This window comes from Ictalurus furcatus, chromosome 20 (genome assembly GCF_023375685.1).
Source record: "Ictalurus furcatus strain D&B chromosome 20, Billie_1.0, whole genome shotgun sequence".
NCBI classification, from domain to species: Eukaryota; Metazoa; Chordata; class Actinopteri; order Siluriformes; family Ictaluridae; genus Ictalurus; species Ictalurus furcatus.
Window position 1 is genome coordinate 18,179,866 of NC_071274.1, and position 21,585 is coordinate 18,201,450.

Consider the following 21,585-nt stretch of genomic DNA (forward strand, 5'->3'; position numbering starts at 1 on the left):
ATATTATTATTATAATTATAATAATTATTATTATTTAAGGAAATTATATTAGCTATGTACAACGCTAACAAGTTTCCCTTTAAGAAAGAGCTCCTGGAAGACCCATTTTTACACGCACACAAACATTTCAGGAACCATTTGGGAGTAGTTTTTATCAACTATTTTGTTCTATATTTCAATTTAAATTAAAAACTGACCGCAGTGTCATGATGTCGCAAAAACTTCCGGTTTTTCAAAGGAGAGATCAATAGGGATCTCTCCTTGGTAGGCGTGGCCTGCGCCACACGCGAGGGAACAGGTGTTGAACGTGTTCACCTGTGCGGGAGCGCGCGAGCGTCAGCGTGTTGGACGCTATAGCCTATGTAGGTGTCGGTGCGTTCGTTGCGGCTTTTACTCCGTGAAGTGGTTAAACCAACTGAAAATGTCATGTTACATTTGAAGAATTTGTTTGTGTGGCGTTTGCGAACGTTTTATTCCGTTTCTGTGGGAATGTGTTCACTTTTCTATGGCTAAGAGAAGAACTGAGGCGTCCGGCTACTCGAGATACAGTTAGGTTTTAATGAAAACAGTGACTTGGGCTAGTTTAGAAGTGCCATATTTGATGAGAAACTAGAGAGTGAAATAACAACAACAAAAAAATTGTTAATGTATCTAAAAATATATCGAATTTAAAACTGGTGATTTGGCAAGTAGCCTGTTTAATTCTTACAGAGTTCGACCAAATGGACGAAATGAAGAAAATGTCAAAACCCGCCTGCTTTGCCCTGTTACTGACCGCAGTAATTGGTGAGTAAAGTTTAATAGCTTAATAAAACCCTGTTAAGAATAACCTTAGTGTGTGTGTGTGTGTGTGTGTGTGTGAGTGTGTGTGTGAGAGAGAGAGACAGAGAGATAACACGAAACCACAAGTAGAAGAGTGACATTCTTAGAGAGGTGACCATGGGCAAGTGTGGTGCAAGAATGAATAGTGATTAATGATTACTCACCCATTAAACACCAGCGTAAAGGAAGTGTTTAAGGTGTGTGTGTGTGTGTGTAAATAGTAAGCATTGAGATTATGTGCTCCTTATTTTCAGTGTAAATTTGTGCTTGCATCCAGGAGTTGCGTGACAAGTTGGAGCACTGTCTGTTGTATGTTCTTAATGCAGTGGCGTCACAACCACTGTAAAATCAATATGAACAGGAAATGCCAGTAGAACAGCCAATGCTTGTGAACACAAAGTGAAAGAGGCAAACAGAAAGTTCTGTTGTGCAGGAACTAAAAACTGAGCAAGTCTGAAAAAGTTTTCAGGTAGCTTGCAGTTGTGTGTGTGTGTGGGAATGTCCTTGTGTCTGAAAGCTAGTGAGTCGCTAATGTCCTTGTGTTGTTAAAATGTGTAGACACAGTTGAACATTAACTGAAAAGTCAGGTTATTCACCTTAAAATATCCCCCCCCCCCCACACACACTAATCTTTGAAAGCCACAATCACTGACAGTCTAGAGAATGAGAGTCTTCTCTTCTACTAAGACTATACACACAAACCTGTTTCTCCCCTACCCCCACCCTGTTCTTATGCCAACATAAATGAATGATCTTTTACACATTTCTCTTGTGTTGTCTTCCTCAACATCACGCGGCATACACACATTCTGGGACACTACCAGCCTGTGTGTGTGGCGAGTTTATTCAACCCCCTCCGTCCATGGCACTGCGTGCCTTCGCTGAGGATGAGACTCGACTGCCGTGTGAGTTTAAACCACAGGACGGTGCCAAGGTGATACAGGTGACCTGGTCTGCAGAAAAGACCAAGGGTGTCAAGGAGCAGGTCATCACCAGACACATGACAGAGGGACTTCAAGGTACACGTGTACACACACACACACACACATACACCTTGTGTTTAAAAATGCATTCTGATTCAATGTTGCCTTCACCTGAACCTTTGGTGTGTGTGTGTGTGTGTGTGTGTGTGTAGAGTTTCCTAGCTTCGCGGGCCGTGTGCGCTTCACAAGTTCTGATCCGATTAAAGACTCAACGCTGTTGATTCTGAGCACAAGGGAGTCGGATCAAGCCACGTACACCTGCCACATCACCACTTTTCCTTCAGGGAACTTCGACAGACAAATCAGCCTCACTGTCTGGAGTAAGAAAAGTCTCTCACTGTTTTTTGATGACTTGATCTAACGCATAATTATTCGTACAAATGATTATGAGCAGCAGTCTAAGGAGTGGTTTGGTGAACAATCAAACATAAATATTTATTTTCCATTATCCCAAATATAGTCAGACAGCATAGAGCAGCAAATGTCTCTGACATTTGTTGTATTAATTTTGCACTGGAGCTATGATGCTAATGTAACCAATTAGTAATGGAGGTCTATAACTCCTAAAATACTGTATTTTTATACATTAGTATTCATTTAGACATACTCACTTCTCAATATCCTTGCTTCAACTGACATTACATTACATAATCTCGTTTACATTTTTATAAAATACCCCTGATAATCTGAATAAAAATGGCTGCATTTATAGAAATGCCTCCAAGTATCATACTATATACTTTTTCCTTATACCACAGTGCTGTTGAGTTCCTGATTCCAAATGATCAGAAGGTGTTGATTTATTTTCTATAGCAGTAGCTCTGACAGTAGTGCTGGATACATGGCAAATCACATATTAATGCATTCATTTTAATACAAAATGTTTATTTATAAATGATGTGATTGTTGATATGGTGAAGTTGGTTTTTTTTTTTGTTGCAAGGACTGTTATTTAGCATTAATAGCAGGACTCCAGTAAAGCTAAAGGATAAAGCTGTAACTTGAAGTTTTCTGACGTAAGAAAGGACGGAAATTTTTGTTGTATTATCAGTTGTTTATAGCTGTTAAACAACATGGACTAAATTATTTCATGGATATTCAACAACATTATAGTTAACTATAAATGGTTAAAACATGATGTAACGCTTTAATAAGTAAAATTTAAAAATGTTCGGATTGGCAAATTGCTGTTTTAGAAAAATAATGAACTTTGTGGTGGTAAGAGTAGCTCTGCTTTATATCAGTAACTCTGCTTTATATCTTTCACACCACTTTGTTGATTTATTTTCCCATAACAGCATGGCCCATTGTGTTTTATTCCTTTCATGTCACCCACCCTTACTTCCATTGCTTGGGTACGTTATCTTTGTTGTTCCAGTCCGAAATCGGAGAAAAAACATTTGAACTTTAAACATGTTGACTACATTTTACATGTGAACTTTTTGACAAAACATTCTAATCTTTTGAGTTGTCTCATGCAAATACTTAACATTCTTATGTAGTTTCGACATACAGTTGGTCTCCTGTTTTCATGAAACAGGTGCACAAAAAGCCTAATTAGAGGATTGAATACAAGGAAAAGAGGCTAAACACCTCTGTTCCCGAGATGTGGGACACCTGGCCTAGCTGTGATACTACAGTATTCATACAGCAACAATCTTATAACTTATTTTCATGGACGGTCTAAGATGTATCCGATGTATTGTTCAGCAGCAGTTTTGCTTTTTTCCTACAGTGCAGGGACGTGCAGAGTTCCTCAAGAGAAGGGGCTAAAAAGTGTGTGTAAAATAAAATAAATAAATAAAAATGGCTATATCACCAAAGAGCCAATTTTACTACTTTAACTACTTTACTAACTTTAATTTAACTACATATTCTTATCACCCTGGTAGACATTGTACTGTAAACAGACTGTGTGTGGTCACAGTAATGAATATGAGAATGACACTGCTAATATAACCTTATGGTATTTTATTTTTACATTTATAGAAATAATTACAATAAATCTTTTAGTGGAGAGATGAATCCAAATAATCTTTAAAAGAAAATGTAAACATTGTGGGTGTGTTTTTTTAAAAAAGAAAAAAAAAAAGGTGCAGTATTACCATCCACAAATGTAGTAACACACCCACTGTATGTCGCCTGTTGTAAAAGTCAATAAAACTATTAATTAGTTTGGCAGCAGCACTTTGATTTTCATAAAACTGCAGCACTCCTTGCTGAACTGGCTTTTTAGTCTCAAAGCTGGTCATTTTTGCCTTCTAAATTTCATTTTGAACAGATAAATTGACATTGTAATCATCTTCTATCACCATTTTTTTCTAATCACTTTGGCTACAGGACTAAATTTACCATATTAGTAACAAGGGGCAAGTTACTACATGTATATAGCGTCCGTTGAACGTTCTCCAACTGAACTAAATGGTTTTCATTTATATAAAAAAACAAAACAATGTAACACTGACTATCACTGTTTGTAAACATATGATGCCTTTTATTGCAACTATCTGTCTATTAGCTCAACTTTTTCACCCATTTTGATAAGGAAGCTGTCCCTTTTGCTGCATCCTTCAGTTTTACTTAAATTTTCTGCCATCTCTGTTTGGCATCGTGCCTTTACTATAACATAATATAACATACATATAATACAACAAGGCTATCTGTTGTAGATCTGTTGCTATACGACTGTAGACTCGAGTCGGACAGATAAATAGGAAAATTCTGACTTTATTGTGATTAATTTGCTACTGTTTTGTGCACGTTCTCATGTTAATTTGAATTCAAATGCTTTTTACCTTGTATAATTGTTTAATTAATGTTGAAAGGGGCACTTTTAAAATGCAGGGGTTCGAGCCCCCAGAGGGCCCCCTTCTGCACGTCCCTGCTACAGTGGTTTACTAAACTGCTTAATTAATGTGTCTTGTGGGTTAACAGTCAACATGTGTATATTGTAAGTCATATTTAAAGTATAAAAAGTCTCAAAATGCTCAAACATTTTTTTTTCTGTGAACAGTCAAGTGGGATCGGTAAACTAGCTTTAACAAGACCTAAAAACAGAACTGGAGATGGTTAGATATCACAAAATGTATCAACGTGTTTAGGGACATGGAGAACATTAACCACAATGAAAACCATTCAGAAATTAGAGATACAAAGACATGACAAAATAATGAAAGGAAAAATAACTAAAATTGCCAGAGAGATTTTCAAAAATCTAAAACAAGGAGCAAGGGGTGTGGAAAAAGTCCCTAGAGGCAAGTGAAATAAACACATTCAGAAATATCACTTTTGATTGTTAAACTGTTAATATCTTAGCACACATTTTTTTTTACCACTGCATTACCACCATAACTTGCATTAAATGTTGGTTGTTTTTTTTTTTTTTTTTTTAAACTTTTGATGTTGGTTATGCAAACGTTTGCACTGTAAATATACTTTGCATGTATTTTGTTCCTTAGGGGCAAACCTAAATCTTTTTGCTTGGCTCCTTTTTCAACTTAACATGGGATCTAATTTTCAAAAATCATGTTTAAATATTGCAGGAGGTGAAATTGATTATTTCGTTTCCAACCTCTCTTATTTTATACTTGCACTGTACCCACTGTGACATCAGGACAATATAGCATGTATAGGAAGTGTTTTTGTGGGAAAAATATTGTTTATATCACTAATAACCCAGCTGAAGGTCAACTTTGCTTGATATTTTAAATTAGTGTGGCCATAGCATGCGTCAGAATGACATACTTTTGCTAGGTAGTGAGAAGTAAATAAGTTAAAACATTCCTCTCCTGCTCTTCAGGGATTCCCATCTCCACACTGGAACCGGTCATCCTGGAGGAGGGTCAGTCATTCCGAGCGGCTGCCACCTGCCGTGCGATTGGTCTACCTCCACCACGTCTTACCTGGGACACCGATGTCCCCGGCCAATCACAGAACAGGAGCTCAGAGGACGGGGTAGTCACCTCCCAGTACTCGCTGCACCCTCTGCGCAACATGAATGGCCGCAAACTGGACTGCCTGGTGTGGCACCCTGCTCTAGAGCACCCCCGCAGGCTGAGCAACACACTGGTCGTGCACTGTGAGTCCACTTTAATGCCTACTACAGACTATTTGGCATAATGCTACTTCTCTGTAGAGTTCTTTGCTTCCTAAAAAAGGGTTCTAGGTGTAGATTTAACCTTTATAACTGTACTTTGTATGTCTAATTTTGCTCATCTGAATTTCTGGGAAAGGGTCACAAATTAATTGGCAAAATGATCTTTTTTTTTTTTTTTAATTCTGTATTGTATTTATTTATCCTCATGAGCCTGCAATGTTTCTTAAGATGATATCACTTCCTCCCAAATCACTTCCTGTTTGATTTCTTTGCATAATATCAGGTACTAGAAAATACAAATAATAAGGAGAAATCAAAATTCCTGCAAGATCATGGTTGTAGTCATGTGGATATGCAAGACCTCACTTTTAATATTATATAAACATTTCTCAAGTGACTTGGAAAGGGGTTTATTTACTATTTAATCTTGTCTAGACTACTTGTCTGACTGCAGTTTGTCCTGTAGTTTAGCTAGCTGAATTTAGCATCCACAATATTTGAAGGCAGAAGCTTTATTTAACCTTCTGGCACCATAAAGTTCCCACCTATTGTGTTTGACATAATTGCTAAGTTTATTAGGCCAACACCTACATTTGCTAGTTTATGCTTGTTAGTGCTGGTTTAACTGGGCATCGTGGTAAACTACCAGAACATTACTGGTCACAGCCAGAATACATTACGCTGGTAAAAAAAAAAACAAAACCCAAAAACTGCAACCTGTAATTAGCTATTCTGGTCTATTATAGCAGTCTGAGTGCGTTACGCTGCCCTGTGTTGCAGCATGATGTTTGAAAAGATGTGGTTGGCTGATATCATGTGTCTTGGAGGAAGTATGTTGTAACCTTCACCCTCCCTGGTTGTTAGGTGTTATGTGGTAGGGGAGGGCTGGCTGGTGGGAGGTAATTGGCAGGTGACCAAATTGGGGGGAAAGTTTTACACACTGTAACAAGACACATTCACATAAATTAACTAGAACATGCCAATGGTTATGCAGACCTTTGAGCTTGGTAATAAAAGTGCTGCTTAGTTTCTTAGTTGCTATACTATTGTGACTGTATGGCGTAATAGTCTTAAACAGGAAGACACCATTCAGTGAACGTGAAATTACGTTTTGTAGCTGTAAAAGAGGTTCAGGTGTCACACAAAAACAAAGGCAATGCAAATCTTTGCACTTAGCTGTAACTATGAAAACAAACTTCAAACAGCAGGTTGATTGGTGAAAAAAAAAAAGTGAGCCGTTTTCCTCACAAGGCAATAAACAAGGTGTTAATGGGGTGAGTGATATCCTCTTATAAGGACAGTTGGGGAAAATTAATGGATGCAAGTCTGTTGAATATTTGGCCTCAATGTGTAATAAGTGTGTGTGTGTGTGTGTGTGTGTTTAGTTCCTCCTGATGCTATGGTTTCTGGTTACGATCAGAGCTGGTCAGTCAATCGGAAGGGAGCTGAGCTCAAGTGCGAGGGTGTAGGAAATCCTCAACCACACAACTTCACCTGGACCAGGTACGTCCTGCCTGTCTCTGTCTACCAGTGTGTGTTTGTGTGCGTGTTTGTATTTGCGCTACAAAAAACCTGACTTCCTGGCTGTCATGTCTGTCTTTGCATTTCATTGTCCACAACACTGTTTGTCTTTACCTTCCTCTCATGACTCTCACCACCATTTATCTCCATATGAGCTGTTTGCTAACAAAAATCCATGACACTGCAAGAATCTCTGTACAATCAGGAGAAAATGCACACTCACACTTTGTTTCACGTCTAATCATACACACACATACAAAAGGAATTAAACTCCCTGAGCGCCCCTTATTCAGATGCTCTTTTGAGGGTAAAATAAAAGCCATGGTGTAGCATTACAACCTATTACTAAAGAGACAGTGGGGAGACCTGATTTCACATGAGGTGAGAGGGGGTGGAGGGGGGGGTAGATAGAGAAAACAGTCAGCGAGAGAAGAGACAGAGGAGAGGAGGAGGGAGGAGGACAGGGAGACGCTTCCTAAGCCTTAAATGACAGTGCTCTACTTTAAATATCATTTCAATGGGCACCAAAAGACAGGGTTTTAGTTTGATTAGAGAGGGTATATCAAGAGTGAAGTCTGCACATGCAAACTTAACAATCTTTCATCTTTCAGGTTAGACATTATAGCAGGCACAGCCTTGGTCAAGAAAGTCTGTCTTTTTGTTCCCAAAAACAATGCAGAGTGTCTGCACTTAGTGACACACATCTTCAAATATGCAAAATGCTCTCAAGCTTTGGGCTGGTCAGTTTCTTGGCGTATCATGGTTCTGGTATTCATGATTACATTTTAGTGCGCAGTTGTAATTATCACACAATTATAATTAATTATATAATGATTATAGAAAGGAAATATTCTGTGTGTTTGTGATTGAAGATGTGGAACCTGAGAACCCTGGTTTTATTGTGTACATGGCAATGTGGCCCCTTTCACTACAACAATGGGTTCTTTCTGATGTTTGTGTGTGTGTGTGTGTGTGTGCGTGCATGCACACAGTATCGGGGTGTGTCTTCTGCACAGCAAAGTAGCTGTGTAAAGGATTTTAAGGCTAAAAGACATTGCACTCATGTTCAGTGCATTAGTCAAAGATGCTTATTACAGGCCTAGGGAACAAAGAAGAAAGATATTCAAGCTGAAGTCGTTTATTATTTCGTAGATCTGCTGGCCAAATGACAAGATGCACCACAAATAGAAATTAGAATATTAGTATTATGTGCAATGGCGGAAATGACTCACTTGAATCAAAAGCTCAGCTGAATCAAAGTGCACATTTACACTCTCAGAAAAAAGTGCTGTAAACTGTAGATTTCCTTGTCACTTTCGGTGGTACCTTTAAAATACAAAAGGTAAATGTGTTTCTTTAACCTTGATATAGTTTTATCTTTAAAAGATTTAAGGTGCATAATTGGACTATAATTACCGTATAGAGTAAATATTTAAAGGTACACTATATGCACTCTTCTAGGTAAAAGATATGTCTTAAAGGTGCAGAAGGTGTATGCTTGACGGTACCACCACTGTGACAAGGAATTGTAAAAAAAAATTTCTGAGAATATTGACTTGCACGACTGTGTGTATATGAGTTTCTGATCTCTGTTTGCTTCATGTTTGTCTTATAAAATTATTTAACAATATTAATTTCTTGCCTTCATGATGCTTATTATATAAACATCTTAAAGGTAGTAAAAAAAAAAGTAAATAAATCAATATCAATAATAATTCAATATTTTAATAAGAAAAACGTACATAACTAAACAGTGTTAAAATACTGATCATAAGACATTCAGGGACTTTGTATCAAATTATGTAATAAATATGTAATTAAAAATGATTAACTGATTTATTTTTATTTATTTTTTCCAGGAAGGGTGGGGTTTTGCCCAAGGACGTATCTGTGGAGGGGAACAGGCTCATTTTCACTCGTCCCCTAAATAAAACTGATGAAGGAGTGTATGAATGTGAGGCCAGAAACACAGTGGGATCGGTGAAGACAGAAGTTAATGTCAAGATCCCAGGTAAGGTTAGCTCCCTCTATGACCGTTGCAACGTGACATTGTGATTTACTTTGTCAGTGTTAAGTAAATTAATTAAAATTATGCACATGATTAGTGACCTACATAATCCCTGTGTCCAAAATTTTGCCTTATGCTTTAGAACCTACAAATAACAAAGTGGGTATTTGCTACCATTTAAGGTATATCATTTGGGCACTAACCTACTGTATTGCATTGTGGGATTTCATGAGCATATGAATATTCTTCACTATGGTTACAAAATCACAAAACTCCCAAAGTAGTGTACCTTTCTTTGTTTCTGAGGTGGTACCTTTTAGTACGTCTTTTACAAGGGAAGGTATTGATGTAGTGTACTTTACTTTGCAGTAGTCCTTAATATCCAATTGTGTATTTTAAATGATTTTTAAAGGTGCTCTATATTCATACTGCCACCTGAAAGGTAAATAATAATGGTACAAAAGATGTACCTTCAAGGTTCCTAACCCAGAAACAAAAAGAGGTAGTTGGGTACCTTTTTTCTGAAAGTGTATAGTGAGAAGGTTCTGGCTTAACGTATCCTACAGCCCACTCTTCCTCAGATTTGAGTGCTTTCTGTATCACACCACAAACAAGTGATGTTGTTCTTTAAATGGATGGTGAACTTTAAGAAAACCCTTGCCCTTTATTACAAAACAGTCTGTCTTGTGATTGGAAAAACTAGGATTTTCCCCTTCACTTCAGCTTCCTCTTTCTGTAAGAGCAACTGTCGCCTTCAGTCATGGGACAGGACAGTTTGTATGTTTCTATGATGGACAACTGTAGTAAGAGTAGTCAAAATGATTAATCAAATGAAAGTCTGTGCTTAATTAAAGGATTTAATGTGACACTTTTTCTTAAGTTCTTAATAAACTAGTCACAGTATTGTCAATGTTTGCTTCTTAAATTGCATATAAGAAGATAATTAAATTGAATGTTAATACATTTCTTAAAGCAAACAGTGAATCAGACTACTGTAAAAAGTTCTGTAAAACATATTGAAATAATAATTTATCACCTGACGGCTATTTATTAGGCATTCGTGTACACACATTGCCCCCATTTGGTAGAAATAATGCATTTCAACTTTTTCCTTCCCCTCACATTTCAAGTGACCAACTATTCTTCCAATCTCGAGGCCTCTTTCAACAACCTCCTCCTTATCATAGTGGGTGGAGCTGCTGGGGCTTTAGTAGTCGTCATGGCGATTATCATCCTTCTGGTTACCTGCCACCATAGACGCAGGACCAGGAAACTTAAAAGTGAGCTCACAGAGAAGAAGTGAGTCTGTCATCCTTATGAGCAACACTTAAATAATACAAATCTGGCGAACATTTTATACAATAAAATATAAAGTGTAATTATAATGTTCCTACTATTGCAAATTCACCTCTCTTTGTCTACTCTTTTTCTTTCAGGGAAGAGATCAATAATCTTTCAAGACAGAACTCTATGAGGAGACTTAACTCAGTCAGTACTGACCCCAGGATACAGGTACCGTTGTCAAATGTGTAATTTTTAATAGTACCTGAAATTTTTTGGTGTATTAGTTATTTTATAAGTCCATGAAACTACTACAATGGCCTAAGAACTTTTTTTTTTTTTTTTAAAACACATGTACAGGTATATATCTATGAACAGACATGACTATAGAGTTTGCGAACACCCCTCCGTCCCTAGCCGCTAGCAGCAAAAAAAAATGCACACATTTGTCAGTTAGATAGGAGTTGGTTTTCAGTATCTGAGTTTTGATTTGCTTTGTCATTTTCTCTAAACCTGCCAAAAAAACACCCATGATTTTGTTTCTCCCTAACTTGTCAAGATAGCTAGCTAACCACTAGTAAACTAGCTAAATCCCACAAGTGGGATTTTAATATTTGAGTTTTCATTTGCATTGTTTGCAAACCTGACAAACTATATCATAACCATGATCACATACATCGGCTAGCTAACTTCTAGTAGGGACAAATTCATTAATTTAAAATTTCTATTCTGAATTTATCTATTTCTGTAAAGCTGCTTTGGGATAATGTCCATTGTTAAAAGCGCCATACAAATGAAAAGGGAATTGAATAGTAAAGCCATTGTGCATTTGTCACAGGTAGACACACATGGGATTCTACTATCCAAGTCTCAGTTTATATTATAAAATTCTCAGCAATTTGTTTAACATTAGCCACACCTATCATATCTTTTCATCTCCAACCTTGGTTAACAAGCCTAGTACATAATGTGCTGGTCTATTATTTTGCACATTCACAGAAATAAAAAGAAAAATGTGAGATCAGGATTGTTTTAGCAAATTTGGCCCAAACAACTCTCTATAAAATTAGAATCTCAATTCAAGGTGAGTTAAGTGGTTAAAAAGGTATGTTTTGAAGGTTTTGGGGGTATTTTATTAACTGTGAGCAATCATCCTAAACCTTAAATGATTGCTGGTTAGATCATCCAGTATTATTAATGATTAGCTCATGGAATTATTTCTAACCTACTTTCAATAAATAAAAGCTGTGTTTGTGTTGATGGTACGTGTGAACATGGAGGCAATAATGCTATAAATACAACATGAACACAGACACCTGGCGTGTGATAATGGACAAGTTCCTGCATTAGTAAACACAAAGCTTGTATTGTTTGCAAATGGAAGCTTTTTCGGTAGTGTCTGGGTAACATGGCATAGGCTTTAATTGCTTTAAAACAATAGTGCTCCTGTGCTTAAAAAGATGAGCCCAATTAAGTTGTCTCGGAAGTGTTTTTGGCTTTTTGCTTAATTCCAGCTTTAGACGTATGAACCAGGTCATCAAGGGCAGTGTTAAAAACCACACACAGATGTGCCAAAGGCTGTCAAACAAGAATGTGGATTGGCTTGTTGGCCTCAAAGACTGAAACATGAACTTCGTTGCACGAGCACAACAAATGTACATGGATGTACAGTGATATGAGATCTTATGTTGTCTCACCTTGTGTGTTTTTGTAGACTGAAGAATCCACCCTAATCAGGATGAGCTCTCCTATAAAAAGCAGTGTCTTTTCACTAGAGGTACTGTATCACGTGTGATTGCAATGTCCAGACAGCTCCTGTAATCATTGTTTTATGTAATAATATAGTGGGTGACATGCAATAATTTTATGATGCGAAAGTGAAACCCGAGCCAGTATTGATGTGATGCTGACTGCAAGCACTTGTTCATCAGGAGAATTCCATCATATGTGAGCACAGAGATGGGTTCAGAGAAGGAGAATACGACAGCCTCGGCCGTCCAGCCATCTACCCGTCTTGCCACTTCGAGCGAGGGAGCGGGAGGAGGAAAGAGACAGAGGTGGAGAATCAAGACCACATTCAAAGAGTGGCATCCTATATAAAGAACTATAGTATGACTTTGGTGAGGCTTCCTGTACACACGTGTGTACAGTATACATGCATGTGTTAATGCCATTTACACCACAGCACTGTAGAATTCTCAAATCTGAAAGTGTGGATTAATTTTCTGTAATAGCAGTTCTGGCAATAGTTCTGGCTGTAATTTAGATGATCGGTTTTTATTCATATCCTCATTCTAATATGTTATCATTTCTATAGTAACAACTCAATCACAGGGACTTGTGATATCTTCACATAATAATAATAATAATAATAATAATAATAATAATAAAAACTAATAAAAAACAGACTTAAAAAAACCCATTATTTAACAATGAAACAAGTATAATCATTGAAATTGTGAAGCCTTCTGTTAGATGTCTAACTTTTATGGAAGGAGTCTCCAGTTTTAGTGCTTTGAATCAGTCAGTCAAGACAAAAAGTCTTTGTGCTTTCTTGGTCAAATGACGAGCTATGTTTGAGAGAGAGAGCGAGCATAACCTTAAATATAACTACAAATGATTAAAAAGTATGGCATCGTTCACTAATAAATTAAAAATGGAATAGTTGGCAAGTCACTGTGGTACAAGAGGGAAAAACACTTTGGGGCATGCTGTTATAGGAAAATAATCCACTTTGGGGTGTTAACTCCACTGTTTCTGCATGTTTTGTTCATTACATATTAATAATTATTTGTAATATTAAAGATTCAATACTGTATATACGATAAGAGTTTACCAAAGGTACATTCTTGGTCAGATCAGATAATGACGCATGTGTCTGATCAGATAATGGACAAGGAAATGTTGGTAAAGAAGGAATGATTGAGTTTTTCTTTAATGTTTTAGTCTTAAATATTGCAGTGTATAGGTAAAATCTGTACATACAGTGTTTCTAGAGGCAATGTGCTCAGGACAAGTGTAAAAAAATTTTTTTAAAAAGAAGCACATTGCAGTTTGTGTGCTGGATTACTGCTTCCAGCTAGTTTAAAAACTGTGTTAAACAGGCTCATTAACCTGAGCATTACCTTTCACAGTGCTATGTGTAGGCGTCTAGGCCAATTGCAGAAGACAGTTATTACAGTATCTTGCCATAATCCAGCCACTCTTATTCCTGTTTCTATCACCACTTAAAAAATGCAGAGTAAAACTGCTTGCCTTAACTATTCATTAACCACTGTGTGAAAATGGTGTATGAGAAATGCTAGCTAACTGTATAAATGCAGTTTTGCTCATGGTCACTTGGACACAAAGCAGCTGAGTGTTCAGGAAATGTCATTTCAGTTTCGGTGGCTGGGTTGATGCAGGTAACGTCAGCATATAACTCTTTCTTTTGTAGTAGTAAATACACCACTAATGCTATAAATGCAGTAATAGTAACAATGTAATTATGAAAATGAGTTGTTTGGGACTCTGGAGGAGCAACTTGATCTTTTTCTTTCTCTTATTTAGGATGCAGAACTTTGCAGGGACCAGAGCCCTCCACCCTTGTCCATTAGCTCAGGGGGTTCAAGAGAAAGAGGGACGGGAAACGACGTATGGGGACAGAGAGAAGGCATGCCAGAGGGAGAGGAGGGAGACTGTACCTCAGACTCGCATCAAATTTCAGAGGCAATCTCAAACTACTTCCACTACAGCAACGGTGTCCTACAGCCAAAACCCCACCCAAACGCTATACTACTGCACAAACGTGGTCAGATCATATAATGATGAAGCGAAAGTGCTTCTACACAGCAAGTCATTCCTGCAATCTTTTCAGGCCACCAGTAATGAGCTTTGGGGTCAAGTGGAGCTCATCCTGCTTCCTCTGACCAACAAATTCATTCAGCACTCCCTGGTGCACGTGTTAATACCATAAGCAGGTTAGCACATCGAGATCAATGGTCACTTCAGCTTTTTACTCTACTCACAGGGTCATGGGTCATCTACCAGCAGTCTACAAGTCCAGATGTGGATCCATCAAGAGATTTAAGCAGATCAACAACTTGTTGAAAGCCTGAGCTGATGAATGCATCCAAATATGAACTAGCACCACTTATGTACTGTAGCAGTTCCTCAGTTGGGTCTTGTGCCTACATTTGGAAAATTGCCTGATTTTGCCTGAAATGTTACTCTTTGATATCTGCTGATACTTTTTCCACAATTGATAGTTCATTCTGAATACAAGACAAACCTTCATATATACACCTTATTCAGAACAGCATAAACTTTTGAATTACATCTGTTCAAAAGAGGTAAATCAGCTGGGTAATTAGCCAGTTACTTTCATAATCGATTTCCTTGCATGTATTTTGCAAAATGATGGTCAAATGTTTATTAAAAAGGTTTCTTCTTTAAAAAGATTAAAAACAAAAACAGAGCAGATGGAATGGAGGTGTGATGGACAACCAACTAGTATTTCAGGACACAAACTCTTCACGCTTTTGGGGGGGGGTTCCTTCTTTTTTTTTCTTCTTCATATATAAAGTGTTTTGCTGAGACTGACAATTTAGGACCTGTTAAAATTACACACATTTGTTTTGAATTTCATGTCCATGGAGAATTAAATAGGCTGCTGAGTTTACGGCATGTGAATAAACAGCATTTGGAAACCTGAGTGATTTATAAGAAGATTGACAGAAATCTCTACAGCTAATAATGAAGGCGGGACATTAGACAGTTTATCTAGACTTTATGAACTTTAATGTCTGCGGTTAGCAGATGTTCTCTTTTGTAACTACAGTCAGGTCCATAAGTATTTGGACAGGGACACAATCTTCAGGATTTTTGCCTCTGTCCACCACCACAATGGATTTGAAATGAAGCAATCAAGATGTGACTGAAGTGTAGACTTTCAGCTTTCATTCAAGGGGTTTAACAAAAATCTTGCATGAACTGTTTTAGGAATTACAGCCATTTTTTGGAGTCCCTGCATTTTCACAGGCTCAAAAGTGGTGACATCGTAAATATTAGGATTATTTTTCATACTTGGATGCAAATCCTTTGCAGTCAATGACTGCCTGAAATCTGGAACCCATGGACATCACCAAATGCTGAGCTTCCTCCCTTGAGATGCTTTCCAGGCCTTTACTGCAGCTGCCTTCAGTTGCTGCTTGTTTGTGGGTCTTTCTGCCTTCCATTTTGTCTTCAGTAAGTGAAATGCATGCTCAGTTGGGTTGAGGTCATCGGACATTTGAGAACATTTAATTTCTTTGCCTTAAGAAGCCCTTTAATGTTTTTGGTTTTGTACTATGAAGCACCATCCTATCGTTTTTACGGCATTTGACTGAATCTGAACAGAAAGTATAGCTCTATACACTTCAGAATCCATCCTGCAACTTCTATCAGCAGTTACATCATCAATAAACCCCAGTGGGCCAGTTCCATTGGCAGCCATACATGCCCATGCCATGACACTACCTCCACCATGTTTGACAGATGATGAGGTATGCTCTGGATCATGAGCCCTTCTTTCCTTCTCCATACTCTTCTCTTCACATCATTCTGATATAAGTTCATCTTGAATCAGAACTGGTCAGACTTTTACAGCTAAAAAACTTTATTAAAAGAAAAGTTTTTTTTTTTTTAGTTTGTAAAACTCTGTTAAAAAAAAAAGGTTGTAATTCCTAAATGGTTAATACAATATATCTGTTAAACCCCTTTAATTTAAGCTGAAAGTCTACATTTCAATCACATCTTGATTGATTCATTTAAAATCTATTGTGGTGGTGTACAGAAGCAAAAATATGAAAACGGTCACTGTCCAAATACTTATGGACCTAACTGTATATTATCTCCAGCACAGGCTACATCATGTAGTGGAACAGAGCTACTTACATGACAGAGGGAGAGCCTGAAGGAAGCAGGGGTTTGAGTGATGTTTATTCACATGCTGAAAAACCATTTACACCACACTGAAGAACCTGTTACACAAGTGACTTTAAAATTTGGAGCTAGCTTTTGTGGCTTTAACAACTTGTGTTTTCAGAGGTATTTTTCTCCATATTAATTACCTCAGTGTGTTCTGATTTTCATTACCTTTCAACACTGAATTACTGCATACATATTACTGAATATCTGCAGTTTTCATCATCAAATGAGGATGCATGGAACCTAATTTAGCACCTGGCTGCTCTCTGGATGCCTTATAAATATTTTGCTTCAAAGTTCACCAGTGCCATACACCATGCTATAATTGCAAAAGATTTTCATGTAAATATGGCGAGACAAACCCATCGAGCAATGTATACCTTTTCATGACTTTTGTGTATTTTTTTCCGTATTCTACTGTGCATTTTGTAAAGACAGTAACAGAAGTATTGGCAACTTTTTGTTTATTGTAAAAAATAAAATGAACAAAACCAAGATGGCTAGGTGTTGGTTTACGTGCTAGAATTTGTTTTTACTGACACACATGTTCTAGTCTTATTTTCAAAATGTTTTGCTTTGTGTCCTGAGATCTGTGTGTGTTTTCTGGTGTGTGCGTAAGTTGCTTTGCTGAGAGAAACTCTTCCCGCACATGCCGCAGTGGAACGGTTTCTCTCCGGTGTGAATTCTGTGGTGCATCTGAAGGTGGCTAATACGGTCAAAGCTTTTCCCACAGAACGAACACATGAACCATTTCTCTCTGACTGGCCTTCTCCTCTGAGGTAACCTGGCTATAGCAATGTCATTTACTGTGACAGTTCCTCGGTTCTTCGGGCTTATGCTACTGCTTAAGAGCGTGACCCGTTCATGAGTTTTTGAAGGAAGTAAGAGCCTGGGCTGGACCGCTGCATTTGCTCTGTGTTTTACCTGTCGTGATGGGTTTAGGTCTGTTGATCCTCCTGCGCTCCTGGGCTGCTGTGGCATCATGTGCTGTCTCATTTCTTCTACATTGACTCTGTTTGTCATAGTCATATCACCAACAGGACTGGATGTACTAGAACTGACACTCCACACGGAGGAGATCTGCGGATGTCCGTCTTGTTCAGTTACAATAGAGCAGTCAGGGTCCTCTGCATGTTCCACGCCGTTCTCCGTGGATGACCAAAGCTGTGTTTTTCTGTCCTCGATCACCACACACTCAATGCTCTCATCTAAAATAACTGTCTGTATCCCCTGTTCTGTTTCTTTCAGAAACTCTGCTCCACTCTCTTCCTCGCAGAATGCTGGCTGGTTCAGATCCTCTGTGGAAGGTTGTGGCTCTGTAGAGGTGAGTGCGGTTTCCTTTGTGAGAGTGTCCTGCGAATTTATTTCTTCTGAGGATCTGTAGTTCATTTCACCTGCATGATCGTTTTCCTTACCATCGCACACATCAATAGCAGGTTGTTTCCAAGAAAGATGCTGATTTGTCCTCTCTGTGCATTCTACAAGGTCTGCTGAGTGTGAAGAGAAGAGAAAGATGAAGAAAACTGTTTTTGCATGTCCTTATTTGAGACTGAATCAGCAAAGACATTCTACTTTGGGAAATTGGTCTAATGCTATGTCAATTTAGCATAGACAATTCTCCTGTGGCATGTTTTAGCACGATGGGAGAAAACCAGAGATCCCAGAGAAAACCCATGCTCTGTGGAGGAAACTCAGGAGAGTCATTTCTGAGGTCAGAGTGTCAAATCTTGGTCCCTGTCCTTGTTTGTATGTACATTCTTTCTGTTTCTAACTCTTCCCCCTCTGTTTTTAACAGATCTATGATGACTCTTTCAGAAATTCTACTATTGTAGTCATATTTAAGTATTGTAAAAATAAATAAATACACCGCATTTTCCCCCCTCAAAATCAAATTGAAGTACTAGACTCCACAGCCACTGGTCAATTCATCCATCTATTTTCCATACTGCTCATTTCTACACAAGGTTGTGGGAAAACTGAAGCCTATCCAGTGGAACTCTGGGAATAGGGTGGCGGACACCCCGGACGGGGTGCAAACCCATCGCAGGACACGTTCACAAATTATGGCCAATCCGTCCATCTCATGTCTTTGGATTGGGGAAGGAGGAAGCCAAGGGACAACACGCAGACTTCACCCACAAGGGAGTGGCAGGATTCAAACCCCCAACCCTGGAGGTGTGAGGCAAATGTGCTAACCACTAAGCCCCAGATCACATGTGCTCACTGTGTAACTGAGGCTTTCCTCCCTCCTCCCAAAAGTGAGAGAGAGAGGGAGCGAGAAATTGCCATCCCATACAGCAGGGGTTCCCAAACTTTTCCAGGGAAAGGCCCCCCAAATGGCATTAACGTTTGACCGAGGTCCCCCTTTTGCAAGATGTCTTTAAAACACATTAAAAATACAGACTTCTGAATATAACCCCCCCTTTTTTTTTATTAATAATTACATCTTACATCTTTACATCACATTACAATACGAATTGATTGTGTGTGTGTGTGTGTGTGTGTGTGGTTGTCAGAGTGAGAATTTATTTTTCACACCAAACTCTTGAGGCCCCCCGGGCGCCCCCTTGTGGCACCGAAGGGGGCTTCGGCCCCCACTTTGAAAACCACATATAATCTCTTGATTATATGAAAAGGAGTACTGCAAACAGGTTATTCTAAATGATTCCACTTTCAAGTTTTCATTTCCTAATTTGTCCCCCATCCCCCTATTTATTGATCTCCTGCTTTATTGTCTTTAAATTCATTTCGGTATCGGTGTGCCTTGCACTGTTTCCAGAAACTTTGTGTTACAATGATCAATTATTAGTATTGTGTTCCCATGACAAACCGAGAAGGAAAACTGTTATATGTTCTATATGATAAACTATAATATTCCCGGGCTGTAGAGAGGTTCAGGTTTACCTTGTCTGTGTGAGCAGGCAGCAGGGAGCAGGTTGGTGATCTCTGGGCGCTGACAGTCTTTCAGAAGCCGCAGCTCGTTTTCAACCGTCTGTAGTTTAATCTTCAGCGCCTCGATTTCAGAGTCTTTGCGGCAGACCTCCAGGCGCAGCACCAGCAGCCCGTCATCGTACAATTTGCTGATTTCAGCCACAGCCGACTGAGCCACCACGGCCATGACCGAGGCCAGCCTACTATGGAAAGAAACGCTGCTGCTGGTCGCCGTGTCCTCCGAGAGCATCGTCCTCTTCGATAAATCAGCCCCTCATACACCCGAACTTCAGTCTCGACCTTTTCTGCTGAGATATTAATATTAATAATAATAAAAATACTTATTTTATTGTTATTATAGCAATCTTCCCAGAATCTCTACAACATCAAGCGCGTCTACTTCCGGTTTGTCTATTGCTTACCGTAAATACGGGAATAGATGGGATAATTATTGAATGCAGACTAAATGAAAGCACAACATATAAAACAGTACACATTAAAAGAAATAATGCAAACATTAATGTGTGATCATTGTGAAACGGCTTTTCTTAAATTATGAGCAAAATATTTGATGAATTTCTGGGCCCTATGCAAATGCTGTGTCTGTGGCCCGAGTCTTCAGGGGAAAGTAGCAGTTAATGCAGCTAACGCATGGTCGCCGGATGTGTTACATGAAGAATAAAACGAATAGAAAATTATGTTCATACTTATTTCTTATAATAAAAAGTGTTTGGTCATTGTGAACAATGGTGATCAGTGATTGGTCATTGGGAAACAATTCTGATCAGTGATTGGTCATTGAGAAACAGTGGTGAACAGTGATTGGTCATGGGGAACAATGCAGATCAGTGATTGGTCATTGGGAACAATGGTGAAAAGTGATTGGTCTTTGGGAAACAATGGTGATCAGTGAATGGTTGTTAGGAACAATGATGATTAATGATTGGTCATTGGTAAATAATGATCAGTGATTGGTCATTTGGAAACAATGGTGGTCAGAGACTGCTCATTGGGAACTTTGGTGATCAGTGATTGGTCGTTAGGAACAACGGTGATCACTGATTAGTCAAAACTCAGCGAGGCTTTACACACTTATGGTAAGTCATAAGGTCAACTTCCAAACCAAAGAATGTTGTGGTACTTGTTTGTTCATTTCATCACTACAGCAAAAATGCAGTTTTTTGTTGCTGTTCACGATGCAAGTGGCCCTGCATTGAAAAGCTTTTTCAAAAGAAGCAAAGGTCCTCTCACAGTGACATTTTCATATGGCCCAGAAATTCACAGAACACCTACACAACTTTGAAATTTGTGATAATGTGGGTTGTTTCAGTGCAATGAGAACAGTGTTCTGTTCAAATAACAGATACAGCTGACCTATTATTGACCTAAGGGCATAAAAGTTGAAAAAAATCTGAACTAAACAACTAAACTTGTATTGTGAATGTGGCCAAAGATAACATTACATCACTCACCTACAGCAGTCAGTTTTCTTTGTTTTACAGCCAGATACCAATGTAGTGTATAACATTTATTTACCATTAGACTAGCCTGGCACCTTCTTAAGAATAACTTACGTCTATGAAAATAAATAATTCATAATTTTTAGTTCATGTCACGTGGACATCAGTCATCTCTTATCAGAGATCTTGTTATGCATAGGTGTTTGTATAGAGAACACTGAGACAGGACTATGAAAGCTCAGTGTCATGTCATTTTTTCAAATAATACGATGAGGAATAAAAGAAAACAGAAAAAGAAAAACAAAACTCAAAGGTTAAAATGAATGTGCTAATTTCACTTTAACATTGAGGTTGCATTTTTTTTAACCGCATGTGCAAATGTTGGATCACAGCCAACCATGCACTACAAAATCCAACACTGAATTCCACTGTTGTTCGAAATGTTCTAATTTCCTGGTTCGTGTCAGAAAACTGATCATGCGTTAATGTGACTTATTGTTGGTGTGAGGAACAGTATAAAGAAGTTTATTAGCAGAG

The 21,585-nt window shown here is 38.3% G+C and overlaps 2 protein-coding genes across 5 annotated transcripts; one reads left to right on the top strand and one right to left on the bottom strand.

Moving 5' to 3' along the window:
• The first annotated feature begins 164 nt into the window (after positions 1–164).
• nectin4b (nectin cell adhesion molecule 4b) lies at positions 165–17,152 on the top strand. Of its 3 annotated transcripts, none has more exons than XM_053652124.1 (12): positions 165–548; positions 712–786; positions 1,647–1,841; positions 1,958–2,125; positions 5,605–5,883; positions 7,287–7,404; positions 9,282–9,433; positions 10,561–10,729; positions 10,867–10,942; positions 12,426–12,488; positions 12,643–12,768; positions 14,261–17,152. In XM_053652124.1, the coding sequence occupies exons 1-12, from the start codon at positions 506–508 to the stop codon at positions 14,513–14,515; spliced, it is 1,719 nt and encodes a 572-aa protein (XP_053508099.1). In that variant the 5' UTR covers positions 165–505; the 3' UTR covers positions 14,516–17,152. The 3 variants fall into 3 exon arrangements, with proteins under 3 accessions (XP_053508099.1, XP_053508097.1, XP_053508098.1); XM_053652122.1 differs by having other exon boundaries at positions 168–548; positions 12,643–12,831; XM_053652123.1 differs by having other exon boundaries at positions 170–362; positions 12,643–12,831.
• LOC128624459 (zinc finger protein 200) lies at positions 17,025–20,183 on the bottom strand. 2 transcript variants are annotated; one of them, XM_053652128.1, is made up of 2 exons: positions 19,562–20,183; positions 17,025–18,144 (listed from the first exon to the last, which is right to left on the bottom strand). In XM_053652128.1, the coding sequence occupies exons 1-2, from the start codon at positions 19,836–19,838 to the stop codon at positions 17,219–17,221; spliced, it is 1,203 nt and encodes a 400-aa protein (XP_053508103.1). In that variant the 5' UTR covers positions 19,839–20,183; the 3' UTR covers positions 17,025–17,218. The 2 variants fall into 2 exon arrangements, with proteins under 2 accessions (XP_053508103.1, XP_053508102.1); XM_053652127.1 differs by having other exon boundaries at positions 17,025–18,147.
• Positions 20,184–21,585: the final 1,402 nt, after the last annotated feature.